The sequence below is a fragment of the Thunnus albacares genome, chromosome 9, assembly GCF_914725855.1.
Source record: "Thunnus albacares chromosome 9, fThuAlb1.1, whole genome shotgun sequence".
NCBI lineage: Eukaryota > Metazoa > Chordata > Actinopteri > Scombriformes > Scombridae > Thunnus > Thunnus albacares.
The window spans coordinates 2,890,522-2,918,052 of record NC_058114.1 but is presented as its reverse complement, the minus strand read 5'-3'; the positions used below and the strand labels follow the sequence as shown (position 1 = coordinate 2,918,052).

Below are 27,531 nucleotides of genomic sequence, written 5' to 3'. Positions count from 1 at the left end.
TCACCTCCAGGAGCAGAAACTAAACGTCCATCAGGCAGCGGGATCCCAGGCCGCTCTAGTGCGACCGGTGAAAATATTAATTGGATTTTTTTTTTCTCCCAGTATGTGAGCGAACGAAGCGCCGGTTCTCTGGAGCCTCGCTTTAAATGAGAGCTAAAATCAGAGCGATTTGTCTAACTGATGATGATAATTACTGAAGTCCTCCGTGGCCGCCTGCTCTGGAGTGTGTGTGTGGAGGGATGTTTGCTCCCTCCTCTTCCTCCTCCTCTTCCTCCTCCTCCTCTTCCTCCTCCTCTCCTTGCTGTATATATCTTCCTCCCGCATCTGTAATTTTCGAGGCTACCCACCCGTCACCGAACCCTCACCCGCCTGTAAGCAGATCAGCTCTTAACAATGAAGATGAGCTGAGAGCGGGGTTTTCTGTGAGCACAGCGGGGGGGGGGACGAGAGGAGGGAGGGGGGGGCGAGAGGCAATGAAAGAGGATCACATGTCACTCTCTCTCCTCGCCGGTTCCCCTCTGGGGAATCATCTTCCTCTCTGACTGTCTGTCAAACTCCTCTTTGTCTCACGTTCTCTGTCTTTCAGTCTCATCATCGCCTCTAATTATTCTTCACTTCTCATCTTCCACCAGTCTGATTAATCCCACTACACAAAGTTTCCCCCCCTTCTCATTCTTTTTTATTTCTCCTTCCTTCTGTGTTGCTTCAATATTTCATCATGTCGTTTTATTCTCTCGTCTTCTTCCACTACTGCTGTTATTGTTATGAATATCTGGGTATTTATGTGAGTAACAACTGGAGTTGGCAGCGATGAAGATGTTCGGAAAGTTTCTTCAAAAATCTCAGAAGCAGCTGGGAAAAAAAAAAGAAACGACTGATACTCTTCTCACGCATCAACACTTAACCCGTAAACTGCTCAGTAGTCGCCAAAATAAAAGTTGCACATTCAGGATTTTAGTTACATTTATATAACTGGTTGATATTTTACATAATACAGGATCTGAACCTTCACTCAGCATCATTACATCATGTTAAAGTCACTTTCATTGATGTGTTTTGACATAAAGTGAAAGTATTTTTATTATTTTCATTGATGAATGTAATAATACTGCAATGATACTCTAAGTTAACTTTAGTTAAATTTGTTAATTATGATATGAGATAAAAATACAAACAGTTCTCATAATTCAAAATAATGAAAACATCACATAAGTATCATTTTTCACACTTTTCTGATACATTAACATCTGAAAAGAAGAGATGTAATTAAAAACTGTCATTTGATGAAATGATTTCATTTTGATATTGACAGTCTTGCACACACACAGACTTGATTAAATGATATCTAGGGATGCACGATATTGGATTTTTTGCCGATACCGATATATGCACACATTTTTATTCAGCTGGCTGAGGAGACTATTATACATGCAAACATAGATGTGCAGCCGAACACAGCAGCTCCTCCTCCTCCGTGGACTGTTTCACCCTGACGGTCCCGGTGTTTCCTCCGCAGGCTGCACTTCACTCAGCTGCTTCCTCCCACTTTAACCTGAATAACAAACCAGTGCTCTGGTTGGATCCACACGGAGAGCCGAGGCTAACGTTAGCTGGGAGGCTAGCTGGCTGTGCTTCCCTCCGGTCATGCCGCAGCTAACGCTCCGCTAGCCTCTTAGCTAACGTTAGCCCCGGCTCTCCGTGTGGATCCAACCAGAGTGAACTGCAGCCTGCGGGACCGTCGAGGGAAGCACGATCAGGTGGCGGAAGAGAACAGCTTCTCATAATCAGCAGAACTTGCCGATGCCGATATTTCATTTTAGAGCTTTTATCGGCCGATACCGATAACGTGCCGATAATATCGTGCATCCCTAATTATATCGTTTCTATTTTTTGTCAGTAAAAAGTTTAGTTTTCCCCATTTGTTCCTGTTTTAAATCAATACTCAACACTTTTGTTGTATTGTTATTTTTAAAATTGATTTATTGAATCAAAATCAACTAATTTTATGTATAATTTCCGTTTGGATCGTCCTGCCTGTATGTAACACATGTTTATATTGTGAGGAGACCTTATCACGTTCAGGGTTGATGTTGGTGTGAATCCACTCAGCAGGAGAGCTGCTGCTGCTGCAGTTATTATTGGGGGGGGGGGGGGGGGGGGGGGGAGGACAGCACAGCAGACTGACAGACACACAGAAAGGTGCAAATGGATGCAGTTTTTGGTTGAATGAAGAAGGGGATGACAGGCGGAGCAGTGAAGTGAGGACGTCTGGTTCCCTGATAATAAACTGAAGCTGCAGGAGCGAGAGAGAGAGAGAGAGAGAGAGAGAGACGCCAGACCGGAGGGATGAAAATAAGAGAAAAGGCACAAAGGAAACGGAAAATGACTTCATCTCTTTTTCGCCACATAGACACACAATAGTTTCTGTAACATGCGTCTGAACACACAGACTCTGCTCGCCTTCATGAATTCATAAATGCGTCGAGGTTTATTCCGACAGTCTGAGAGCTCTGCTGAAATCTGGGTCACACACACACACACACACACACACATCACAGCGAGGAAGCTTTAAAAAAAAAAAACAACAACAACACTTTTCACATTTTTTGTGAAGCTGCTGCGTTCGTGCACGTGTTTGTGTTTGTTCTGTTCTCATAAACAAGCTGCTGAAGTGTATCAGATCACAGACTGTGTTTCATCAGGAGGGAGGGGGGAAGGAGGGAGGAGGGGGGGAGGGAGGGTTGGCGAGGGAAGTGAAATCCCACCTCTGTCACTCAGGAAGGATTCCCGTCAGACCATCAGACCGAGTCAGCGTTAACGCCGGTCCACAGCTCGCTGCTTTACAGGCCCTGCAGGACACCAACCGCCTGCAGGCAAAGACGCTCAGCTAATCAAGTCTTCTCATTAAACTCATTCTAATTTCTATTAAATCCCTCTGAGATCATTTAAAACCTTCTCACATAATATAGTTTTTACACCGATGCCTGATTGTCTTTTTTATCCGAGCTCATGTTCAGTCCTGTGAGATCTTACACGACGTTTACACAGTGAACGCAGCGCGTTAATAAAGCTAAAGCTTCAGTTTACACAGGATGCGTTCAGGGACAGTGCTGAGTGTAGGTCACCTGTGTTCTGGCAGCACATGGCTCAGTTCCTCCTGATCAGATTCTTCATATATTTTATCAATCCATCTTTAATTTTGTCTTCCTGTTTGTCTGTTCTGTAAACAACATCTATTTACCATCAGTCCGTCCTGGAGGAACGATCCTCTGTTGCTCTTTCTGAGGTTTCCTCCATTTTTTTCCTCGTTAAAGGTTTTTTTAGGGGAGTTTTCTGAATGGAGGGTCTGATGTTGTGTTGCTGTACGGATTGTAAACTTCCTGGAGGCAAATTTGTGATTTGTTATATTGGTTTATACAAAACTGACTTGACTTGACTTGCATAAAATAGACATGAAGTAAAACGTGCTTCAGGCGGAGCACAGATTTGTGTAAAGTGCAAGAAAAACGTGAGTCGATATGCAGCTTTTACAAACAGCTGTATTGATTGAAATATAATCGTTTCTGCATGTCGGACGAGAGAAGATTCCATTTATTTGCTGGATCTTATTCTTGTATTTTTGTCCACATCTTCTACTGACCAGCAGCAGAGTGAAGATCTGTACAGCGACATCGACTACAGTAAGCACGGAGGGTCAAATATGAACCAGGAAGTTAGTTTTTGCCATAAATTAACTGCTTTGCCTGTCAGAACTCTACGTACTGATGTCTAGAACGATACAAATAACACACAGGTGTAAAATAAAAAATCATTTTCTGATAATTGATCATCTACAAACTTTACTTCTTCAACATTATTGATCAGTTTGAGTGAATCTGTAACAGAGTTCCTCACCAAAACATATTTTACCATCTGGAGACAGTGTGACGGTCGACGTCTTACAGTTAAGCTTTAAGATTTGTTGTTAGATTAAAGATTAAACTCCACTGGTTGAATCTAGACACATAACTGGTACCAGTAACCAGTAACTGGTATCTGTTTTTGCTTAAAAATTACCATTGAAGTTATCGGATACAAGCAGAAAATTGAATACTGTGCATCTCTTGTGGACAATTTTCTGTCTCTCAACATCTCACAGACACACACACACACACACACACACACACACACACACACACACACACACACGCAGGATGCTGAATACACAGTCCCAGTGCGGATCAGTTCAGCTCAGCATGTTGAAACAGACACCAGACTGCTCTTTGTTTTAATTGTTGTTGGGAAGCTTGTTTCAAATCCACCTGCCAATCTGTCAATCTGTCTCCCACACACACACACACACACACACACACACACACACACACACACACACACACACACTTTCTCCCCTCCCCTCTCTCTCTCTCTCTCTCTCTCTCTCTGTATTATCTGCAGATAAAACCCTTCCAGCGAGGCGTTGCAGATTTCATTTGAATGTGTAAATTCCAATTAGGATTAGCTTGTTTTCTCTGCCGGCGCTGATAGCGGCTTTAGCATCTCGCTAGAGGAAGTGTCGGCCTACTGGAACTCATGATAGACAAGCTGATGAGGCCAGATTAGCTTCTTTCAGCTGTGTGTGTGTTGGTGTGTGTGTGTGTGTGTGTGTGTGTGGGTGGCTGATGTTCTTCATTGCTGAAACTAATTAGCAGGTTGTCTCTCTGAGGGGACGAGCACCGACACGCTGCCCCGATGATTTTTTTTTTTTTACACTTGTGCATATCCGTTTGGCCGTTTTGTTGATAGATCCCGCAGCTGCACGTGTGGATGTCCCGCAGTGTCGCAGGAAGTGTGTGTGTGTGTGTGTGTGTGTGTGTGTGTGTGTGTGTGTGTGTGTGTGTGTGTGTGTGTGTGTGTGTGTGTGTGTGTGGAGTGGATCTAATGATGACTGAATGGTGCAGCTGTAGGGAAGCAATAGGAGGAGGAGAGATTCCTTTCGGAGGCAAGGAGGCCTCTGAATCTCTGCCCACATCTCTAATATCATCAGTGAGTCAAATAAGTCTGGGGGTGTGTTAACTGATGGCTGTTTCCTGGTCCGAGAAACAATGAGCCAGTCACAGATTTAATAATGAGGACGTCATCTACCTGCAAGACACAAAAAAACAGCCATGAATGAGATTAACGCAGCAGTGCAGGTTGTAAGTGAGTCAAATTATAGTAAAAACAATAAAATATTACTAATAAAGACATATTTCTTCCATCAAAAGCTCCTAGAAAGCTCTAACTGCCATTGATTGGACAGACATGTCAGTCACTACTGATTGGTTAGGCCCCCCCCCCCCCCCCCCCCCCCCCCCCAAATGAAGAGAAACATGATGGTTATTCAGTCACATTATAATTATAATCAGGCCTTGATTAGCAGACTTTATCTCAGTGGTCGACATCATCTGCATCCCTTTAAAGACCCTTAAACAGTCGATAACATATTAACATAAAGATAAAGCTGTGACAGTTTGACAGTTGTTTTCTCAGTTCATTGTTTTATCTATAAAATGTCAAAAAAATAGTGTAAAACGCTTCTTGTTTTGTACAACAAACCAAAGAAATTCAGTTTACCATCATGTCTGATGCAGGAAACCTTCACATCGTTGCGTTTAAAAAGAATGAACGAGCTAAATATTTAGCATTTTTGTTTAGAAAATGACTAAAAAGATTATTTGAGTATGAAAATAGTTAATTTTTTAATCGTTGGAGCTCTAGATATGATATTATTTGGACTTACACTTTAACAAAACACAAACTGAACTAAAACAGCCGAATGTTGTTAACAACAACTAGCGCTGCAGCTAAACATGATTTTCATTATTTATTAATGTATTGACTTTATTATTAATTCAGTCTGAAGTGTAAAAAAAATGACTTTGAATGATTTACCATCAGGTTAGATTTTAAATCTTGTTCAATAATTTGGTTTAAATATCTGCAAAACTACTCAGTGTTCATGCTAAACGTTAGATGTTACATGCTAACACATAGATGTTAGCATGCTAACACATAGATGTTAGCATGCTAATGTTAACTTCTCCATGACTGAAGAGGATCCAAACACACTTTTAGACCTGAGTTTTTTTATCTGAGTGGTATTAAAGAACAAAGACGTCCGTCAGCCTTTAATCCTCAATAATACGTCACCTGACGGCCTTAAAGTCTGAATCACAGCTGCACTTCTGCTCCTCTACAGTCTCTGCTGAGTCCCACTTTCACCTCACTCAGTCATGTTAATGACAGGACACACACACACACACAGACACAGTAATGGAGATTAGTGGTGTTAATGTGTCAGTGTGTGGCCCAGGTGAATTATAATGCTCTTCCACAGTAAAGTGTGTTATTCTGGGACACATTCCCCCCTCTGCCCCCTACCCAAAATACACACACACACACACACACACTCCTCTATTAGAGCCTTACTGGTCCCAGTGGGCCTCTCTCTCTCTCTCTCTCTCTCTCTCTCTCTGTGGTGGAGAGTCTCTCCTGGCGGCCGTTAAGCGGCGGTGGAGCTTTCATTAGGACGCCGTCAGACAATTAGCTCATTCACTTAGAGCGGCTTTATGTTGCCGTTAACGACCGTGTTTCACAGCAGCACGAGGTGTTCGTCTCCCGCCGCCGCCCCCGCTGCTGCTCTCACGTCAGCCTCCGACATGACGGGTGTCGTTCATCACCTCGCTGCTGATGGACTTTTTGTTTCCGTTGACTATCAATGATTTGTGCAAAAAAAAAACATTTTAGTTAATGTTGATTTTCACTATACTGCCATATTATTATTACTCAAATAAAAGCCCCTCAACTGCACATGGAACCAGGCTTTTATTTTGAAAAAATTGTAGCCCACAGCTAACCCACTGAATCCATAGCAACGGTATGCTTCCTGTTTACACCTCCCAAGGCATTATGGGAACTATAGTTCCAAAATTGAGAGCATGATTATTATCAAAGTAAGACAATCTGCCTTCATTTGTTTGTCATTATTTGAATCGTTGTTGTTTTTGTTTACTGTAACAGAAATAGTTTAAATGCCAAAGTCATGAAGCGATAATTAAATTTAATTTCGATGTCAGTCAGATGTCGTTAAAGAAGCCGATTTAAATATTAATCAGTGACGATATTCCTGATTAATACTTATGATCGTTCAGAGGGAAAATAATAAAACATTACTGTTCAGTCTTAACGAACGCGGTCGTTACTGCGATCCTGATTAACGAGGACATTTAGTTGTTGTTCCGTTCTGTACCAACCTGCTGAGAGCTTAATACATCTCGCTGTAATTAACGCAGATTCAATTTAACTATTTAACAACAAACTCAGTGTCATTAATCAGTCTCGAGTCTCTAAAACAGCGATTACGCGACCGTCTGTTGAGTCGCTGCTGAACTTTATTGGAGAAACAGACAAGAAACATTAAAAGCAGCAGATCAATACGCTCTGAAACCTAAAACCATAACTTCCCTTTAATAACACATCACAGTCTTTGTTGGTCTTTACAGTAATCACACAGTGGTTTGTCATTAGCGTGCGTCTTCACGGCTCTGCCCCGCGTCTCGCACCGATGCTCCGCGTGTCATCGCCGAGTCTCTTTGTTGTCACCGTTTCCTCATCAATATTCACAGTGTTGATAATGAATTCTGGCTGCGGGCCGCCGCCACCACCGCCGCCGCTGCCGCTGCTGCAGCAGCAGCTCTAATTGTCTCCGGTGGAGCTCAGCTTCCCCTCTGCATCCTCCTGTTTAATTGCATGTTTTTAGCTCAACTAAAACATGTTATTATGATCGAGGCCCCCGGGTGGAACGGCTGAACACACACACACACACACACACACACACACACACACACACACACACAGATGATCTGGTAGACATTTACAACATAAAGTCTCATGTTGTTCTTGGATAAATGCTGCTGAATGAAGTGTTTCAGTGTGTGTGAATGAGCATTTATCACCATAAAACTAGTGTTTTCATTTGTCATCACACAAGAAAATATGTCAATAATTTTCAGGGTTTTATGTTTGTAAGCAGCTGTTAACATAACCGCGAAAAATCTGACTTATTCCCCCCAAAAAACACAAGATGAACAGCTGCAGTGTTAGTTGTATTGATTGTTTTATTCCATGAATATGAATCAGTGTGTCGGGTTCACAGGGTTGAGATGTTTTAGCCATCGTTAGTCTTATTGATTGATTGATTTTGGCGGCGTTGTCTGACTGCTGAAGAAAAACATTAAAAAATACAAAGAGGAAGTAGAAATATGGATGACAAAACTGAACAAAGAGTGGTTTGTTAAAAGCATCTGAGTTCATTCTGTCGGTTTTGGACTCTGTGTGTGTGTGTGTGTGTGTGTGTGTGTGTGTGTGTGTGTGTGTGTGTGTGTGTGTGTGTGTGTGTGTGTGTGTGTGTGTGTGTGTGTGTGCGTTGTCCATCACAGTCTTGGCACATCAGCGTGGCGCTACAGTGGATACAGAGTCATGGCCGACAGCCACCGCTGTCTGGAGCAGCTGCGGCAGCTCGTCATGGAAACCAGATCACCATCGCCTCACTGGCCACCACCAGTGTGTTGGTTCTGGTTCTGAGCTTCGCTGGTGTGAAGAAGCTTTAATTAGCAAAATGAAGCTCTTGAACTATGATTCAAGAATAGATTTTCAATTAAATTGTGACCTCGGTAGCCTTCTGGTAACGATGTGATGTCCACAGTCTGGATCCAGCTGCAGACCTTTATTGCATATCATACCCGTCTCTCTCTCTCTCTCTCTCTCTCTCTCTCTATCACATAAAGGCAGAACAATCAGTTGATCAGCTACAATGTGGAGCTCACAAGCATGGAGGATTGGTCCAATAAAGTTAATTCAAACAAGGCGACCACGTCCTCTGAAATTCATTGACAAACAGAGAGAAAGGCAAATCTGCTATGAACAGAAAGTAGTTAGAAAAGAAGAAAAATATATAAAGAGTTCAGTTTGTATCAACATGTACAGAAACCCAACCCGTCGTAGCCAGGTTGTTGATGGTTCTGGCATTTAATTAGTCGTTTTTGACCCCCACCCCCCCCCCCCCCTCCTCTCGAGCTGCATGACAACCGATCCTGCCGACCAATTTAGGGGTTAAAATCTGGTTTAATCCGCAGGGTTTTAGACGGGTCATGAGATGGATTTTACAATCATCTTAGTCTTAACATGCTTTTGGGGAAACAGAGCTCCGGTCTTTAGATATTTAGACTGAGCTGTTACCTTTTAGCCTTCTCTCTCTCTCTCTCTCTCTCTCTTTTCCCAACTCTCTAATTACATTAGCCTCTCTCTCTCTATCCCTCCCTCCCTCTCTCTCTCTCTCTCTCTCTCTCTCTCTCTCTCTCTCTCTCTCCTCTCTCTCTCTCTCTCTCTCTCTCTCTCTCTCTCTCTCTCTCTCTCTCTCTCTCTCTCTCTCTCTCTCTCTCTCTCTCTCTCTCTCTGAGCCATAAAGCGTATTATCGATGGCTCTCTTCCATCGGGCAGATTGCTTCAGGCTTTGTGTTCTGCTTCTCTTATCCTCGCCGTCACCGGGGATAATTTCATCACAGCTCGCTTTGTGTCCTTCTGGTTTGTTTAACGCGAGCAGTCTGCTCTCTGTGTGTGTGTGTGTGTGTGTGTGTGTGTGTGTGTGTGTGTGTGTGTGTGTGTGTGTGTGTGTGTGTGTTTTATATTGGGCATTAGCTTTTTTTTCCCCCTCCCTTTGGGTTATTTTTGAACGGTGGCTTTGGGGTGAACATCCTCCCTGAGGGCTCAGAAAGTAGCTGCTGCAACACACACACACACACACACACACACACACACACACACACACACACACACACACACACACACAGCGTAATGCGAGGAGCTGTCAGCTGAGGGTCTCAGAAGAGCATCACTTCACATTACGGAGCTCCGTGTGGGCGGCTGGATGATGATAAGAGCATAAAGTGCTTAAAAACACACAGACGCTGCTCTTTTTCTCTCCTCTTCTTTTAGAGCTCTTTATCTCTAAAGAGCCGATCAATCACCTCCTGATCACAGCAATAATCAGCCTACAGCTGAGACCACTGATTATTCTCATAATTGATTCATCTGCAGATTATTTTCTTAATTGTTGGGCCTTTATTACATCAGTATCCTAAAGCCTGAAGTGACGTCATCCAAAACCCTAAAAATGTTCAGAAGAATCATCATCATCAGAATAGTTGCAGATGTATTTTCTGTCGATCGACTAATTGATTTAGTGAATAATTAATCGTTGCAAAGCTCGTCTCGCCCTCCAACTTCTCTCATCATCATCATTGGTGGAAAACTACGACCTGCGAGGGGAGGATCACATGACCAACGGAGACAGTCAGCTGTTCTGTAACAGAACGTAAACAGCGAAGAAGAAGAACAAAACACAGCTGAATAAAAGTCTCTACAGCAAAGAGAAAAACAGTAAAGTTTATTAATTAACCTGCTGTTTAGTTTGGAACATTTCAATACATGCTCAATAAATGTTCAGACAATGAGAAACAAACTAAACTTGGCCTCTAAGGTAACGTATCGGCTCACAGCGTTCAGTCGATAGTAAATAAGTAAATAAATAAGCTCTCGTCAGTCATGTGACCGTCTCCTCGTAGGTCATAGTCGTCCGTCTAGAGTCTCCCGTCGTCTTTATTATCTGCGTCCTGTTTGCGATGCGTCTGAGCTCACAGGTTTGGTTTATATATATGTGTGTGTGTGATTTGTTGTTTTCACCAGTAAGTAAACAAGAAGTAAACAACAGCAACAGTAAACTCAGCCTGAGAGAAGAAACATCACCAAGAATTATAACTATAGGTCGCCTCTCCTGTGTCATTTCCTGTCCCTCCACGTCTGGACAACATCTGTTCACATGACTAACAGAATCACAGTTTGACTGACAGGAACACACACACACACACACACACACACACACACACACACTAATCAGCTAATTTGTGGCTGTGCTGTTTAGACAGGCTAAATGAAAAACTATCAAAATTATAATTGATTTTTTACCATCACACACACACACACACACACACACACACACACACACACACACACACACACACACACACACACACACACACGCGTACTGCAGACACCGGCTCACCCACTCACTCCCGCTTCAACTAAACTCCATTATATCCATTAGCTTATCTCTACAGAGAGATATGAAGAGATAGAGGGAGCTTATCTGACTCCGATGACACGGCCGTCCCACGCAGGAACACACAGTGTGTGTTAAGAGTGTGTGATACAGACGGGAGGTGTGATGGAGAGATAAAAGCAGGTTGGAAGCAGAGCCAAAAGGTACATCTCTCTCTCTCTCTCTCTCTCTCTCTCTCCCTGCTGAGTGCTTTGTGAATATATGAGTGAAAAACCCCCGAGCACACGCTCGCCCAGCGGTTTAAAGCTGTCTCTGATTGTTAAAGGGGACGTGTGGTGCACATTTTCACCTCTATATTTATATTCCGGGGCTCTACTGCGATATCTCTGCATAATTTACAGTAAAAAAAAACTCTTTATTTATCTTTTACTGGCTCTTTATGCAGCCACTCGGTTCAGCTTCTGTCTGAAACAGGCAGTTTTAGCTCCGCTCTGTTCTGATTGGCCGGCTCCAGGACGTGTCGTCTGGCTCTGGTTACGTAAACAAACTATATTAAAATGAAACAGAAAACTTCTCAAATGAGAAGACTCTGATCTGAAATATGTGAGTGTTTGTGGGCGTTATCATGGCGAGGAGGAAGTAGAAGTCATTTCTACATACGTTCACCTCAAGATTGGGAACTTTAACCATGTTTAACATAGAAATACAACATTATAACAGCATGAAAATAACAGAAAAATCACATAAAGCGTCATATGTCCCCTTTAACGCTTCAATATGAAGGAAACGTCGCTGTAGAGTTCCTGCTGATGAAGGTGTTAACGAGGTTTTTTTCAAAGTAAAACCAGCTGTTGACCTACTTTCTGAAGCTGGCACACACACACACACACGCTGATGGGTGGTGTCGGACAGATGGTGCTCTCCAGGAAGGCTGTAATGTCGGTGGTCTGTTTTCTCAGGAGCTGTCAGGTGGCAGGTTGTGTGTACATACGAGCTCCGCTGTTGCATCATTTCAAGGAGACTGAAAATGTTGCATCAAAAAGGGACGAAGTCTTTTAAACCTCTCTGGAGCTGTCTGTCGACCAATCACAGCGCAGCGATCACCTGTTCTATTCACTGAAAGCTCGACCATCTCCGGAGAGTTTGGAGCATTTTGACTTTTATTAAAGCAGATTTTCTGTTATTCTTTCTTTCTTTGTGTTGCTGCAGCGTTAATCCAGACATGATCTATTAGTTTTGTTTGCAGCTGTAGTCTGTCAGCATCCTGAGCCTGAAATAATAAAAACAGGCTTTAAATCTGAGCAGCTGAGTCCTGTGAAGCTGCTGCTCTCATGCTGATATAATAATAATAATAAGACACCGCTGCCTCCCTGTGGTTGATTATATGAGGTGCAGCTCAGGTGCCTCATCATGCCTGGATGCACTGACCTGAACTCTCCTCAGTAAATAAAAACAACAACAACAACATCTAATTTACTGAGCTGCATTCATCACTTTGATTTCTTGTCATTATTTGCAACTTGATTTGTTTGTTTATGGAGCTTTTTCTTGCTTTATAACAGACTCGTATCAATATATACTGTTATTAATCATCATTTTAGAGGTAAAACATATAAATAAGCATCAGAAGTATGATGTAAACAGTAAAAACTCCTCTGTGTACTGCAGCTCTTCTTCTTCTGTTTAAATTAAAGCTCTACGTGATCTTTTCATTTGTGTCACAGTCTATTTATAGTGATAAATATCACTCTGTAAACATTTCTTTAAACATATGAGCTCCATCAATAATAATCCAAACACAGGCAGGATTTGTGTCACTGATGGAAAGAGTCAAACTTCCTGTTTTTATCCGTCTGAACTCTGAGGGCGAGTTTCTGTTTCCACTGCAGTCGTCACCACGTTTCACTGTTTGTAGCACTGATATATATATATGTAATATATAATATATAATATATATGATATAATATATATATATATAATAATGATGCCTGAACATCTGCGAGAGCATGAAACCAGCTGTGTCAGAGTGACATCTGTTGGTCAGATCGCATTACTGTCTTTTTGTTAGTTGTTTAAATCCTCATATTGAGTCGTTGTTTCTTCTTCTCTTTTCAGAAGGAGCTGAGCCTTCCAAGAAGAGGCAGTTTGTAAGTACCCATCATCCCTTTCTCTCTCTCTCTCTCTCTCTCTCTCTCTCTCTCTCTCTCTCTCTCTCTCTCTCTGTGCCTGCTGTTGTTTTTTTTGTTTTTTTTTCTCCAGATGTTTTATCTGGAAAGCTTAAACTGGGAGCAGAGCAATGAACCAAACACAGATACAGATGTTATACAGGTGATATAACGGTGGAAGAGAAGCTGCTGGTCTGCAGCTCGGAGATGTTTCTCTTCCACGTTGCCAAGAGTTTAGAGGGTTGCGTCATGACAACCGGAGACATACCGGAGAGGAGACATGACGACGACTTATTTTTTCTTAGTTTCTGGTTTCTGTTTTGCTTCTTTTGTCGGGTTTGTCAAATACTTTATTTTATGTTTTATAAAATGACAGACTGGTCCTTTAAATCTCACCTGGTTATAATGTTTATCTCAGCTGTTAATGTTCGTATCAAGTTCTACAGAGAGAGAGAGTTTCCACCTGACCGACGGTTAAAGGACAAAGTTGAAAGGCCAGTTAGTCCGTCAGTGTGTGTGTGTGTGTGTGTGTGTGTGTGTGTGTGTGTGTGCCAGAACAGCTGAGCATCCAACCGTGGATGGATGCAAACCTATTTATATCAGTATTTGTGTGTGTGTGTGTGTGTGTGTGTGTGTGTGTGTTCCAGGCAGCTGATGTATTGTCCTGGTTAAAACCTACTTTACACACACAGGAGGAAACAAGAGTCTCACATACAGTACAGTTAATATTCTGACAAACAAAGCAGCCGTTAAACTGTCAGAACTAATCAGAGACGTGTTGTATTGTGTGAGAGTCGTCTTCATCACAACAACAGTCGGTTCAGCTGCAGGTCAGAAGCAGAATCCACAACCTGCACATCATAAATACATTATATTTACACCAGCAGCTGTTTTTAAATCTCATCCTGCTTTCAGTCGTATTCAAGCAGGAAAACTCAAGAACACAAGCTGTATAAAGCAAAAAAAAATTTGTATTTATTTATTTACAACTTAATTTCAACTTGGCAAATTTATTTTTTCCATTATACAATAATAGAAAAAAACTAGAACTCTTTAACTGAAATAGAAGTTAACTAAACAAACATCAACTTAAAGTGAACTCAACATGACAGACCTGACAAATGACACATAAACAATTAACTCTATAACACAAATTAACCTCAACAAAGATTTAAATCAAGTAACTGGTTGGTCTCTTCCACTTCCTGTCTGCTGCTGCAGTATAAGCGGCCATCTTTACCGGTGGTCGGACTCACCGGATCCATGAAACAAAAGACAAATCAGGATTTAACACGAGCAAGAAACATTAAAGACAGAATGTGAACTAAAATACATGCACTCAAATTAGCAAACAAACTGTCAGTAATAAAGTGTGTGCTGTTTATCATCCATCATTTAAATGTCTTTACAAGTACAGCAGCGGTTCCCAGCTGGTCTAACGTCAGGGTCCAGATTTTCCCCTCATGTCACCGTCCACTCAGTGACCAACTTAACACCCACTCAGTATATTTCCATCCATCCATCCATCCCAGCTGTTAGTGGATTCAAACCCAGCACCTACTAACTGGGAGGAGACAGTTAACCACCACTGAGTCACTGAGGCTTAAAGCTCTAATATGTAATTATTCCACATTAAAATGTCTAAAAACAACTAGACCTATGTTATATATGTTGTTGACTTGTGTACTTACATTATCAAACTCAGAGAAATCTGTATTTTAATCAAAGTAACGGACCGTTTCATTTGGTCGCCTGTCGATGACGTCATACCTCTTCTACCAAAGAGTAAACACGCACCAGATGCATACGGCGGCGCTGTGTTTGTCCGCTACAATGGCGTCTACCAAAGAGTAACTTACACACATACAAGATAATACATCGGCGTTGTGGTTGTTCCACACAAACTGTTATAAATTGACTTTTATTCAGTTTTAAGCCACATTTTCATGATAAATTTAGGTGGTTTTTAAGCTCGGCGAACAGCTTCTCCAGGAAGTCAGGTGGTCGCCAAACATAGTCGGAGAAATATTGATTTTTTTTAGGTGAAACAGCTTTAATTAGTATTTTTAACGATTTTAATCTGCGGGTCGGTTTGTTCTGGAGAGGAGGAGACCTCTGCGGGTAAAAACATCCTGAATGATGAACACTGGAGTAATCCTATCCCAGTGAAGCTGGTTATTTAACAACGAAGACAACAACTCCCATGATGCCTTGCTACTTCACACCGTCATCACACTCTGTCTGTTGTTATTGTTTTGATTGAGACGCCTAGCGGCTGAAATTACATATTGTGCCTTTAAAGCTCAATAAAATAAGAAGCAATAACAAACGTTACTTTGCTACATTTCATAGTTGTTTGGGGTTTTTTTTTTATGATGAAGTTGACCTTCTCCCAGTCCCACCAGTTAGGAACCAGTGACATAAAGCTTTTTGTGGCTCTGCAGGGAGATGAGCAAAGTCTGATTCACTGCAGCAAAGTGATGTCAGTTGAAGCTTTGAGTTGCATCGTTATGAATAATGTCTGCTTATAGTTTCAGTCATCAGTTATAGTTAGTTAACAGTGAACTAGATGAAAATAATAGCGACGTATAACTTGTGCTGAGCAGCGACAGTTATGGAAGAGTCTGTGAATGGACTCAGTGATGTCTGTCATGCATCCAGAATATCTGCTAACATTAGCCAACGTAAGCTACTGGTCACACTGGGACGAATCAGGTTACAGCAGCGAAATCTCACAGTGTACCGAGTTAATCGAGGAGGCGTTTTATTGCTTATGAATTCAACTTTTCATGTGTTATTTCTTCCTTTTACTCAGTCTTCACACTGTTTTGGTGTTTTACTGGCTTGAAGGTTTTCATCTTTGAACTTGTTTAGGATCTCAAACCTTTGGGGAATCATGACGACGGTAATAATAAAATATAAATGTGTTGCTGCAGAACCAGAACCTCCAGTAAAAAACCACCGACTTCTATCTCTCCCACATCTCCTGGAAGCTGTTTGAAGACACAGAGCTGCTTTATCAGTGTGTGTGTGTGAGTTTGGAGGCGGTGTGTCGGCTGCTGTGATGCCTCTCTCTCTCTCTCTCTCTGAGTCTGAGTCTGAGTCTGGGTCGACTGGGTGGAAGTAGAAGTTGGCCGACGGCAGCATCCTGCTATCTGCTGAACGCTGCCACAGCTGCCTATTAATGGACACAGTTCAGGAACTGAAACAACGTCTGTGTTCTGTCTCTGATTGTCTAATCAAAGACAGAAAGTCTCCTCTGGACTCGTCATTGCACTGATGACGGGTGTCAGTAAAGTCCCCCCGTCCCCCCCCTCCCTCCCCAAAACAGAGTCACGTCAGACATGTGTGAAAGGAAAAGAAAGAAAATCTGTGGGAAAAATCTCTGAGAGCTTCATCAAGGTTTCATTTGAAACTGGCAACAGATTCTCATCACACGGACACACACACACACACACACACACATACACACACACACACACACACGCACACTCGCATGCAGAGGTCCAGATTGGTGTGTAATGACATTCTCATGTCCTGTTGCTGCTCCTACGTCAGTTCAGTAATCACATTAACAGAGCTCTGTATGTGCGTGTGTGTTTATGTGTGTTTGTGTTTATGTGTGTTTGTGTTTGTGTTTGTGTGAGGGGGGGGGGGGGGGTAACACTACCCCAGTGAGATCCGTCTGTGATCCAGTCCATTGTTTATGAATTAGCAATCTGGCATGTGAGCTGCATTTAGCCCATCAGGGTCAGCGGTGTCCCCGGGCTTCTCGGAAAGCAGAGCAGAGACGGAGCGAGGACAGCTGCTCTGGAAATATCATGACAGCGTGTCACACACACACAAACTTCTCTTTTAGCTTTTAATGTTACATTATAACGCCGTAAGTTGTCACTTTCTGACAGAAAGTAAAGAAAAATACCTGAAGTTTCTAAAAAAGGAGCAAATTAATTAAAGATTTTCACCCAAACTTTTAATTCTGGATCAAAAAGTCGTGTTTGTTGCTGCTGGATGAGACTGGAAACATTCATTAAAACTCATTAAAACAACCAAAAAACTACTTTTTATAAAGTATTGTAAAAGTCATAAAAAAAAAATAAAAATAAATTCACTTTAAAAATTCATTTAAAATAAAGTAATTTATAAAGAGAAGTTTTTAAAAAAGTTAACAACATTGAAAAAATTAAAAAATTATCTATTTTTTTAAAGTTATGAAAAATAAACTCCTTTTTAAAAAGTGAAGTCATTTAAAAATACGTTGTAAAAAATTATTAAATTCATTCAATTAAAAGTGTTTAACAATACAATCATTTTATCTTCTTTAGTCATAAAGTCAGTAAAAATAAACAAATTTAAAAAATATTTGTTTAAAAAGTCATTTTAGAAATAAATGTACTTATAAAGAGACATTTTTGAAAGTAAATAAAAGTCATTAAAAAATTATAATTTGTTTATGTTTAATTTATAATTTATAAATTTTAAAATTTATTTTTGAAAAGTCCTTTAAAAAATTAACTTTTTATTAAGTTATTCAAGTATTTAAATGAATAAACTATTTTTTAAAAATATTTTTTGTGTTTATTTCATTAAGTAAAAAAATTAAAAGTCATAAACAATAAACAATGAAACAACAGAATTATAATCTGTTTATAATCTGATATTCATAAGGATTTTTTTCCTCATGTGTTTGTTTCGTTTATAATGAAAAATAAACTTTCTGAAGACCAAATGATTGAATGAAAACAATCATTTAACCAATAAAAGCTTTTTTCTGCTGCTGCAACAATGATCAAATGCCTCCAAATCTGTGTAATTGTGTAAAACCACAAATAATAGTTTTGAATGAGTAAAAAGAAGATATGAGACGTCCCTCCTCCTCCTCCCTCCCTCTCTCTCCCTCCCTCCCTCCCTCCTTCCTCCTCCCTCCTCCCTCCCTCCCTCCGTCTGTCTGTCCGTCCTTCTCGCGGATGTTTGTCAAGGACTCAGTCAGTCCTCTCATCTCATCACAGCGATCAGACACACTGAGACTTCCAGGAACCAGGAGGGGGATTACCGGGGCTGACTGTACCCGAGGAAAGCTCTCCGTTACTGGGGGGGGGGGAGTGGACATGCAGGCGGGAGAGTCCCTCTGAGCCTCTCTGGTCGGAGCTCGAAGGGTCCGGCTACGACCAACATGTCAGAACTTGAAGGATCAGTTTCCTCTTCATCTGACACGATGGAAACACTCAGAAGTTGATGATGTTTTTCGGGGGATTATTTGGATGCGAGACGGACTTTTAAGGATCTAACGTGTGTTTTATTTCTGGATTCTTTAGACGGGGGTGGGGGGGAGACAAAATGAGAAAGAGGAAATCCCAAATGAAGAGTGATGTCATATACACAGAGTTTGTTTATTCAGCACAGATAAATGTGTGTGTGGTCCGCCGTCGCTCCGCTGATCGTGTGTGTGTGTGTGTGTGTGTGTGTGTTCTGAGGCGGTCTGATAGTTTGTGACTCAGCAAGCCTCAGCTTGCTGGTAAAGGAACACTATACCCCAGATACTTCACATAACTGTGTGTCTCTCTGTGTGTAGATAAGAGCAGGTGCTGACGTAACACACACACACACACACACACACACACACACACTCCGGTCATTCCTTTATATATAAAACTGCTGTCAGTGGTTTGACTCATGCGGGACTAACTGTTGGAACAGTTTTTTGGGTTTATATGGAGCCATGGTGTGCTCAGTATGTCTCTGACGGACGGATGAGCTCATGCAGTTCAGTGGATTATTAAAGATTACAGCTGAGCCTTTTGTCCCGGGACACAAGATGAAGAGGAGGAAGGAGAGAGCAGGAGCCCCGCACCTTCGACTACAGTAAGAGTGTGTGTGTCCACTACAGTAGATGTCTGGGCTTGTGTGTGTGTGTGTGTGTGTGTGTGTTTGTGTGTTTGTGGGTCTGTTAAAAAGCGAGAATGCAGAACAGATTCGTATCAAGGAAGCAACAGCTGCGTGTCTTTCTCTCTCTTCCTTCCTTCTAGTCATTCGTAGCAACAGTTTGTTTACATCCAACTGTTTTCATGCACATTTTGAACAAACTTAAAGCTGCAAAACACATATTAACACGTCTGGCAGACACACGTCAACATGATCATCTGTGTCCAACTGATGAATATACAGTGGCAGAAACACATTTTTTTTCATTAAACATATTTCCAGTGCAGCTATTGATATGATATTAAGACCAGACATTAGTATTGACTTAATAAAGCAACACAGCTACAGAAATCATAACATTACAATCGATAAAAAAAGTTCTGTGCTTTAAATTGGGATGACGCAGGAAAAAAAAGTATTGAACACGCAGTTAGAAAAAGCTCTGATTAGTCCTGTGCTAATTAGAATCAGCTGCATGTGGCTGTTAGTGCTTCCACTCTTTTAAAAAGGGTTAGCCATCTGTGAACGCATCGTTTGTTACCGAGCTGTCGAGCTAGAACCATCTCATGATGATTAGAGGCGAACAGCTCTGCCAAGACCTTCGCAACAAGATTGTTGAGCAACATAGGAACGGCGCGGGTTACCGACTGACTTCTAAATGTTCCCATGAGCACCAGTGGGGCCAGTATCCGCAATTAGAAGCAGCATCACTCCACCGTCAACCGGCTACACACGGGAGCTCCTCGCAAGATTGCTGACCAGGCATCCAAGCACTTCTCGAAAAGAGAGCTCCAGAAACGCCTGGAAGAAGCTGGTACAGTGAGGTAATGGACTCCACCGCCACGGTCTCCATGCACCATCACCCCGTAAGACGTCATCACTGAAGGGAAGACATGTTGAAGCTCGTTTTGAAGTTTGCTACGCAACATTCGGAGAAGCCTGTAGATTACTGGAAGAATGTGACGTAAACAGACCGGACAAAAACACCATGTTTGGAGGAGAAATGGCTCTAAATACGACCCTAAATGTACCTACAGTGAAGTTTGGAGGTGGAAGCGTCATGGTATGGAGCCGTTTCTCTTCTCCTGGTACCAGCAGGGAAGATGCCACGTATCGGGATATTCTTGAGAAGAATCTGTCGCCGTCCACCAGGACAATACAAAACATGCTGCAAAGGAGACTCTCAACTGGTTCCATAGAAAGAAAATAAAGGTGTTGGAAAGGCCCAACCATTGAACCCAATAGAACATTTATGGAAGGAACCAACTGGCCCCTGGACTCTTCAACATTTGAAGACTGTCTACACAGAAGAATGGACCAAAAGCCCCCCTGAACTCTGTGAGAGATTAGTTTCTTCATACAGGAAACGTCTTGAAGCCGTCATTGCGAACAAAAGCTTTTCCACCAAGTATCAACTACGTTTCAGTTTCCTGTGTCGTTCCAATTTAATGCACATGTCTGGTCTTAATTTCATATGAATGCTTATTTCCCTCACTGTAAGTCCAATATTTGCTCTTCTTTTAGCTCTGGTTTGGTCTCCACCAACTCCTGAGAAACACATCTGTCTGTTTAGCTGCCAGATGTTCCACCTTCTTCACCAGCTGGTCTCTAAATGTGTCTGTTTGCTGCAGGACAGGTTGTGGACAGACCTGAAAACATCTGTAAACAAGGTTAATGAGAATGTTGAGACTGAAACGTGCAGTAAATTCGCCACAAAATCAAAACTATGAGCCAGAGCCTGTCGTAATAAATCTTTCAGTGGTACCTTTCTAATCCCCTCGTATGTTCTGCCAGTGCTTCTCCCATTCCTGGAAACATTTCCTGTTGCCATATTTAGTCACTGTGTCCAGATCCTCCTGCATTTCTTCCACAGTGACGAAAATCTTCTCCCTTTCAGTCCCGATATGATATAAACATACCCCACCTAGCAGCTAATCCCATAACTGAACCCTACTCCTGTGCTATCCGGAGCAGGGTGTAGGGTGTCTTTGGGTCCCCACTTGTACAGTAGGTGTGAGTGTGTAGGCTGGACAGTGATCTCAGACGAGTCTTTTGACCAAATGTTATTATAGACAATATTCTAAAAGGCAGAATATCTGAAATATGCTTTTACATTTGGCTGAGATGGAAAAAAATGAGAAGATTCAAGTGTAATGACCTGCTTCTGCTTCCCTTTTCTTCTTCTTCTCTTATTTCAAGTGGTGTAAGATGCAGCATTTGGCCTTTTGCTACCATCAACTAGCCAAGACTGGCAAAAAAAAAAACACCACCGTGCATGTGTAGAAACAACTAATGAACTCATTTAACTTTGGCTTCAAGTAGCTTTTAGTGTCACTGATGAATCTGGTGACTATTGTCTGTAAAAAGTCAGAAAACAGGTTACATCTTTACTACCAAAATATTCAATTTACAATGAAATAAACCTGAGAAAAACAGCTATACCAAAGCATTACACATCATTAATATTCTGTAGATCAACCAATTGGATAATTAACTAATTGTTTCAGCTTTACATTTAACATAAACGCCGTGTTATGTAGGAATGTCTCTATGTTTAGCATCTGTGAAACATCTGGATGGAAACACACCTGTTGTCTGTATTCTCTCATGTCAGGATGTTACATTTTCCTGTCATTAGCCTCCCATTTAAAATAGTTCTCTACAATCTTTAATACCTGTTGAACACTACAAGTAGACGTTGCATTGTATCTGCAGCCACGTCATTGTCACTAGAAATACAGCTGTGAACAAGCAGAGCAAATCCGGCTGACATTACACACATAGTTAGGTACATACAGTACATACATAGTGTACATACATACAGAGTCACTGAAACTCTGACACTCGGCTGGAGGGGGAACATAAGAAGGTATCAGAGTGAGGAACTGACAGGGAGGGAATTCCTTTATCTGCTTAACAGACTACAGTTACTCTACTGGACTCTCTGCTACACACATGGCGTTAACATGTGATCCGGATCAGGCTACGTTATCTGGACAATGACATCCGATCCATGAGTCTTTGGATTTACACCTCCAAATGTGGTCCGGAGTCTGTTTACATCTTAGATTATTAGGTGTTTTTTCCAGATAATGTAGCCTGATACAGATACAGATGTAAAGGTAATCTGTTGGGAGGGCGGCGGCTCTCCTTTCCCAGATACTTCCTGTTTATTATTATGGTCTTAATGGGGCCTCGTTAATGGTCACATACTGATGCAAAACGAATGCTGATGCTCCTCATCTGTAACCTTTAGGTTTCCATCCAAATGTAGCCCAGATTTTAACCGTGTTATGTGAATATTAGGAGTAGGAAACAGCAGGTGGCGCTAATTCTACAGTCGGCGCCGTTAAACCGTCGCAGAAGAAGAGAAAACAACGAGATGATGTCACTAAAAGAGCGGCAGTCAAAGCCCAAACGATGGAAAACATGATGGAAATGTGACATTTCTGTTAGTTTCATGTATTGATATGAGGAAGGTTACAGTCTCCTCATCATCGCTCCACACAGATCTGATGTTTTCAGCTCTTCATTTATTCACTAAGTCTGTTTTTTATCAATACACCTTCTTCTTCTTCTTTTCCACATCAGCCAGGCCAAACGTGATATTTCACTCAGGGTTTTTAGGCATAAATTGAAAATAAACTGGGTGGATGGAAACTAGAGCTGCAACTAACAATTATTTTATATCAATTAGCTGTAGTGTTGATTATGTTCTGATAGTTGTTTGGTCCATAAAATGGTAAAAAATGTTGATAACTGTTTCTCAAAGCCCAAGACGACGTCCTCAAATGTCTCGTTTTGTCCACAACTCAAAGATCTTCAGTTTACTGTCATTGAAGACAAAAGAAACCAGAAAATATTCCTGCTTGAGAAGCAAAGAATCAGAGAACAGTGCTGTTCCTCATAGTCCAACTTATTATTTGATTTAACATTTCCTTTATGTCTCACTTAAAGGACGAGTTCACAGTTTGTCAAGTGTGTCTTAAACCAACAGTCAGGAGCCCAAATGAACATTGAAACCTGTTTTTCTTGCTGTAATCATTCCTCCTGTTCATACTGACCATTAGAAGATCCCTTCATAATGACCTTACAATGGAAGTGATGGAGGACAAAATCCACAGTCCTCCTTCTGTGCAAAAATGTGTTTAAAAGTTTATCTGAAGCTAATATGAAGCTTCAGCGTCCAAATGAGTCAAATCAAGTAGATATCTTTCAACGTTACAGTCTTTTTAGTGCCAAAGTCCCTCTTTTTGTTACTATACTTCCACCTGCAGCTCAACAGGGAAACACTGTCCGAGGAAACACAAAGAGGGAATTTGATGCTAAAAAAGACTATAAATGTGTCAGATATCCACTTGATATGACTAACTCAGACTGCTGAAGCTGAATAGAAGCTTCACAGAGACTTTTAAATGACTGTGTGGACACACTGTGGATTTTGTCCTCCATCACTAACATTAAAAAGCACATTTGAAGGATCTTTTAATATCCAGTATGAACAGGAGGAATGATTACAGCGAGGAAAACCTCATATGGACACCTGACTGCTGTTACACTTGAAATAAAAATTATGAATCTGTCCTTTAACGGTGACAGATAGCTCAACCTCATATATGCAGGAGATGAACACACTAAAATGTGTGTCGCCCTCGACCTCCCAGCAGGTGGCCTCTCCCAGTCTGTCCCACCCAGCAAGGGGGGGGGGGGGGATACATGCAGACCAACTCCATAAAGGCCCTGCAGACCAGTACCGACTGCCCAGTGAACTTAACTTGCACTCATTTTCATCCCCATCAGTGTGGAGTTCTTAGTATCTGATCTTCTTCCTGTAAGAGTTGGAGGCGGCCATCGTTAGAGGAATGAGAGTATCTGTGTTTGACAGACGGCAGCTTCAAGGTAGATTTAATGTGACTGAATTGTTTGATTCAGCTGACCTGCCGCCAGGCTGATCTCTGTGATGTCGATCCAGAACTTTCTGTCCAGCCGTTTCCAACTGTGATGAGTTAGTGTGCGAGGGTTTTTTTTTTTTTTTCCCCGCCCGCTGTGAGGGGACATCTGCAGGCAGGCAGGCAGGCAGCGTGGATCAGCGAGGTCGAGCCTGGCGCCGCCGCTGCTGCTGCCGCCGCTGCTGCTGCTGCTGCTGCTGCCTCAAACAGTCAGACAGCTCTGTGTTAAAACCTCCACCAGTAAAGTCTAAATCACTTCTCAAACGTCCAGAATCACACAAGTCAGTCCAGCAAACCTCCATCTTTTTAATCATTTAATAAACATATGAGGTTTTTGTTTAAAAGGACACTTACTAGTGATGATTAGTCGTTCTCAGCTTGTATATAATGAATATAATCTGTGGCTCTGGAGGAGCTGTGTCAAGTCCGATGATGTCATAGTGATGTCATCAGGGTTCATTCACCAGGCAGCGGGGTCAAACTAAGAGACAACAGTAAGAGCTGCATTCTGGGAACTGTGGGATCCAGTGTTTTTGTAGTTTAACTCATTCTAGGGATTAAGAGGAAGTTTATTTCTGCTTCTGATGCTTCGATTTTGATTGTTCTTACAAGTCCCCCAACTTTATGCAAGAGTTATATTAAATCACTGTGATGTTTTGAAGTAAAGAAAACTAATAGATATCAGTTTTATATTATTGTAAATGATGTAAATGACTGGCTCTGATGCTGCAACTCATCTGCTCTTAAATCATCATGTTTTTTCTGACCAACATCCCAAAACCCAAAGACAAAGAAAACCAGAAAATATTCACATTTGAGAAGCTGCATAAAAAAAAAACCAATTAATTATTTTGATTAAAATAGTTGCTAATCGACTAATTAAGCATCAACTCATTGTTTTGTTTCATTCCTATATCCACCTAAACAAAACAACTTTAGGACGTTACTTTGGGCTCTGGTAACAGTGGAGGAATTTGTCATTTTGAATCAAATAATTAAAATAATTATAATAGTCTGAGCCAACATGTTCCTCCAAACGTTATTCACCCAGAACGACACATTGAAGCGTTTTCTGATCTGTCGCCGCTGACGGCAGGAATCAGCAGGAATGACTCTGCTTTCCAAAAACGTTTCAAACCATTGTAAAAAAAAAAAAAAACAACTAAATTTTATGATGTCACAACACTACGGTTAAAGTCTGGTCAGGTTTAAGTGGTTAAGCCTACAGGAAGTGTGTCAGGCCGTGAAGCCAGGTTGACATAGTGGCCAAACAGTGTAATTACAACTTCCAGGTCCGACTTTGGCACAAAAAGCATTTTTCCCGGGAAAAGGAGCAGCTGTAAAACGGTGGATACATTTTTTTTTGAGCGTCACAACCAGAAATGACTCGTTTCACTGTCAGAATTTGATCCATTCAGACTGATAACATCTGGAAAGCCTTTTAATACCCATTCAAGTTAGCGGAGAGCCAACCGGACATTAGCTGTTTTGGCTAGCGTAAATCTCTGGTGCACACACTCTATGGGCGCTGTGACCCAGAGTATTCCCAGTACAGTGTTTCCCCATAGGTTGAGTGGTTTGGCTTGGGGGGGGGGGGGCGAGTTAGCAGGCAGCTACACATTGTTCCATTTTCTATTTATCTGTTTAGCGCTCCATGGTTTAGCGTCGTCAGGTTAGGCTAACCCATTGTTGCTAACTTTGGAGCTAACCGCCTCAGTTTGGGGATCAACAGACGTGACTTTTCGTCTTCACACTGTAGTCTGTTCTGTACATTTACCGCCAGACTGACAACTTCCTGCTGTTAACCTTTTCCTCTGCTCCGCTCGCGTTCACCGTTATTTTTCTGCCACTCGCTCTCTCTCGCTTACGCTCCGCCCTATTCCTTAAACGGAGTCACGCTACCTGTAGTTTCCAAGGCAACGACACAGACGCTAACTCACGTTTCGAGACAGCGCTGCTCAGCGGCTCCCAAACACTATTGATTTGCGAATGAACGGATATTTGGCGTTATTTTTGACATTTAAAAAAAAAAAAATTGGCCTGGCGTGTAGTATTACAGGGGAAACACTGCAGTATATATGCATCCAGGTGATTTCTTTACAGCTGGAAATAGTTTTCATGCACCTCTGAGCAACTTTCATTGGAATGAACGGGGTTTCACCTCCAACGCTGTATCCAGTTCTCTGAATACATCCATCCAGGTATATTTGGGGAGGTTAGGAGACCTTTTTAATGATAATAACCTCATGGTCACAGTTTGTGGCTGTAAACAGGAGAAGAACAGTAAAATCTCTCGTATTAAAGTCAGGTTTTATTCTCCCTCTGCTGTCTTTGTTGCTATAACGTCACTATATTTCTTTTTTTGCATCTGTCATAATTACTACAGCTGTTAGAGCGCCGTCGCTGTGATGTGAACATATAAAATGTAGTTTTGGGGGCAGTTACATAAACGACTGATCCTGTTGTTTTCCTCAGGAGGACGACCTCGTTATTAAATGTAAAAACTGATGGTTGAAGTCGACAAACTGTGAAGTATTTTACACTTTACAGGTCAGAAAGAGCAGCAGACAGACAATGAAGGAAGGTTAAAGAGCAGATGGATCATGTTTACACACACACACACACACACACACACGTCCCATTGAAAACTATCTCATCGTGCATCCCTCTATCCTCAACCCTGCACTTCTTCTTCCTCCACCTCTCTTCATCTTTTCTTCCCCTCCTCCTCCTCCTCCTCCCCTCCTCCCCTCTTCCTCCTCCTCCCCCTCTGTTGGCAGAATCTGGTCGCCGGCTCAGCTGCGTTGCCACGGCAACAACAGCCTCCTCCAGCACCTGCTGTCCCCTACTTCTTTTCATCCCTCCGTTGTTCAGCCCCCCGTCGTCGTCCCCCTCTCTCTCTCCTCCTCCTCTCCCTCCCTCTGTGCCTCTGACGGCCCTCTGTCAGCCCCTGTTCACCAGCGAGGAAACCCCTTCCTCTGGAGGTAAGACTCTCGCTGTGTGTGTCACCTCCCCCCCTCCTCACCCCCCCCACACTAACACACCTGTTTGTTTGTACAGCGACGAGTGTGTGTCTTCTGTTACCTTCTGTTATTTGTCAGTTGGTGTTTAGCGGGAAAACGTCTCAGCTGAACGGCGGCGAGAGGAAAAAAAACGCACTAATGAGATGAAACTACAGAAAAAGCTGCTGGTTTTACAACTTAGTCTCATAGTTTTCTCCATAATTCTGATCAATTATAAGATTTTACTCACTTATCGTGTTTTTTTTTGTCCAATTAATTGATGGAACTTCTTTAAAAAGAAGCAAAACTCAGGAAATAAAAGCCTCTTTTAAGTGTTCCCGCTTGTATTTCACCCTTCA

At 41.9% G+C, this 27,531-nt stretch overlaps 1 protein-coding gene across 7 annotated transcripts in view; it reads left to right on the top strand.

Annotated features, from left to right (window-relative positions):
• The window catches only part of mast2 (microtubule associated serine/threonine kinase 2), a 212,417-nt gene that overhangs the window by 105,537 nt on the left and 79,349 nt on the right, over positions 1–27,531 (top strand). For 6 of the 7 annotated variants that reach the window (XR_006405009.1, XM_044362111.1, XM_044362110.1 and 3 more), the window contains one exon: positions 13,250–13,281. Coding sequence is in view for 6 of the 7 variants with exons in the window: in XM_044362111.1 (XP_044218046.1) it covers positions 13,250–13,281 (32 nt within the window). In the remaining variant the exon portion in view is untranslated. Of the gene's footprint in view, positions 1–13,249; positions 13,282–18,300; positions 19,162–26,950; positions 27,155–27,531 lie in introns of those variants that run through there. The other variant, XM_044362113.1, reaches the window with a different exon arrangement.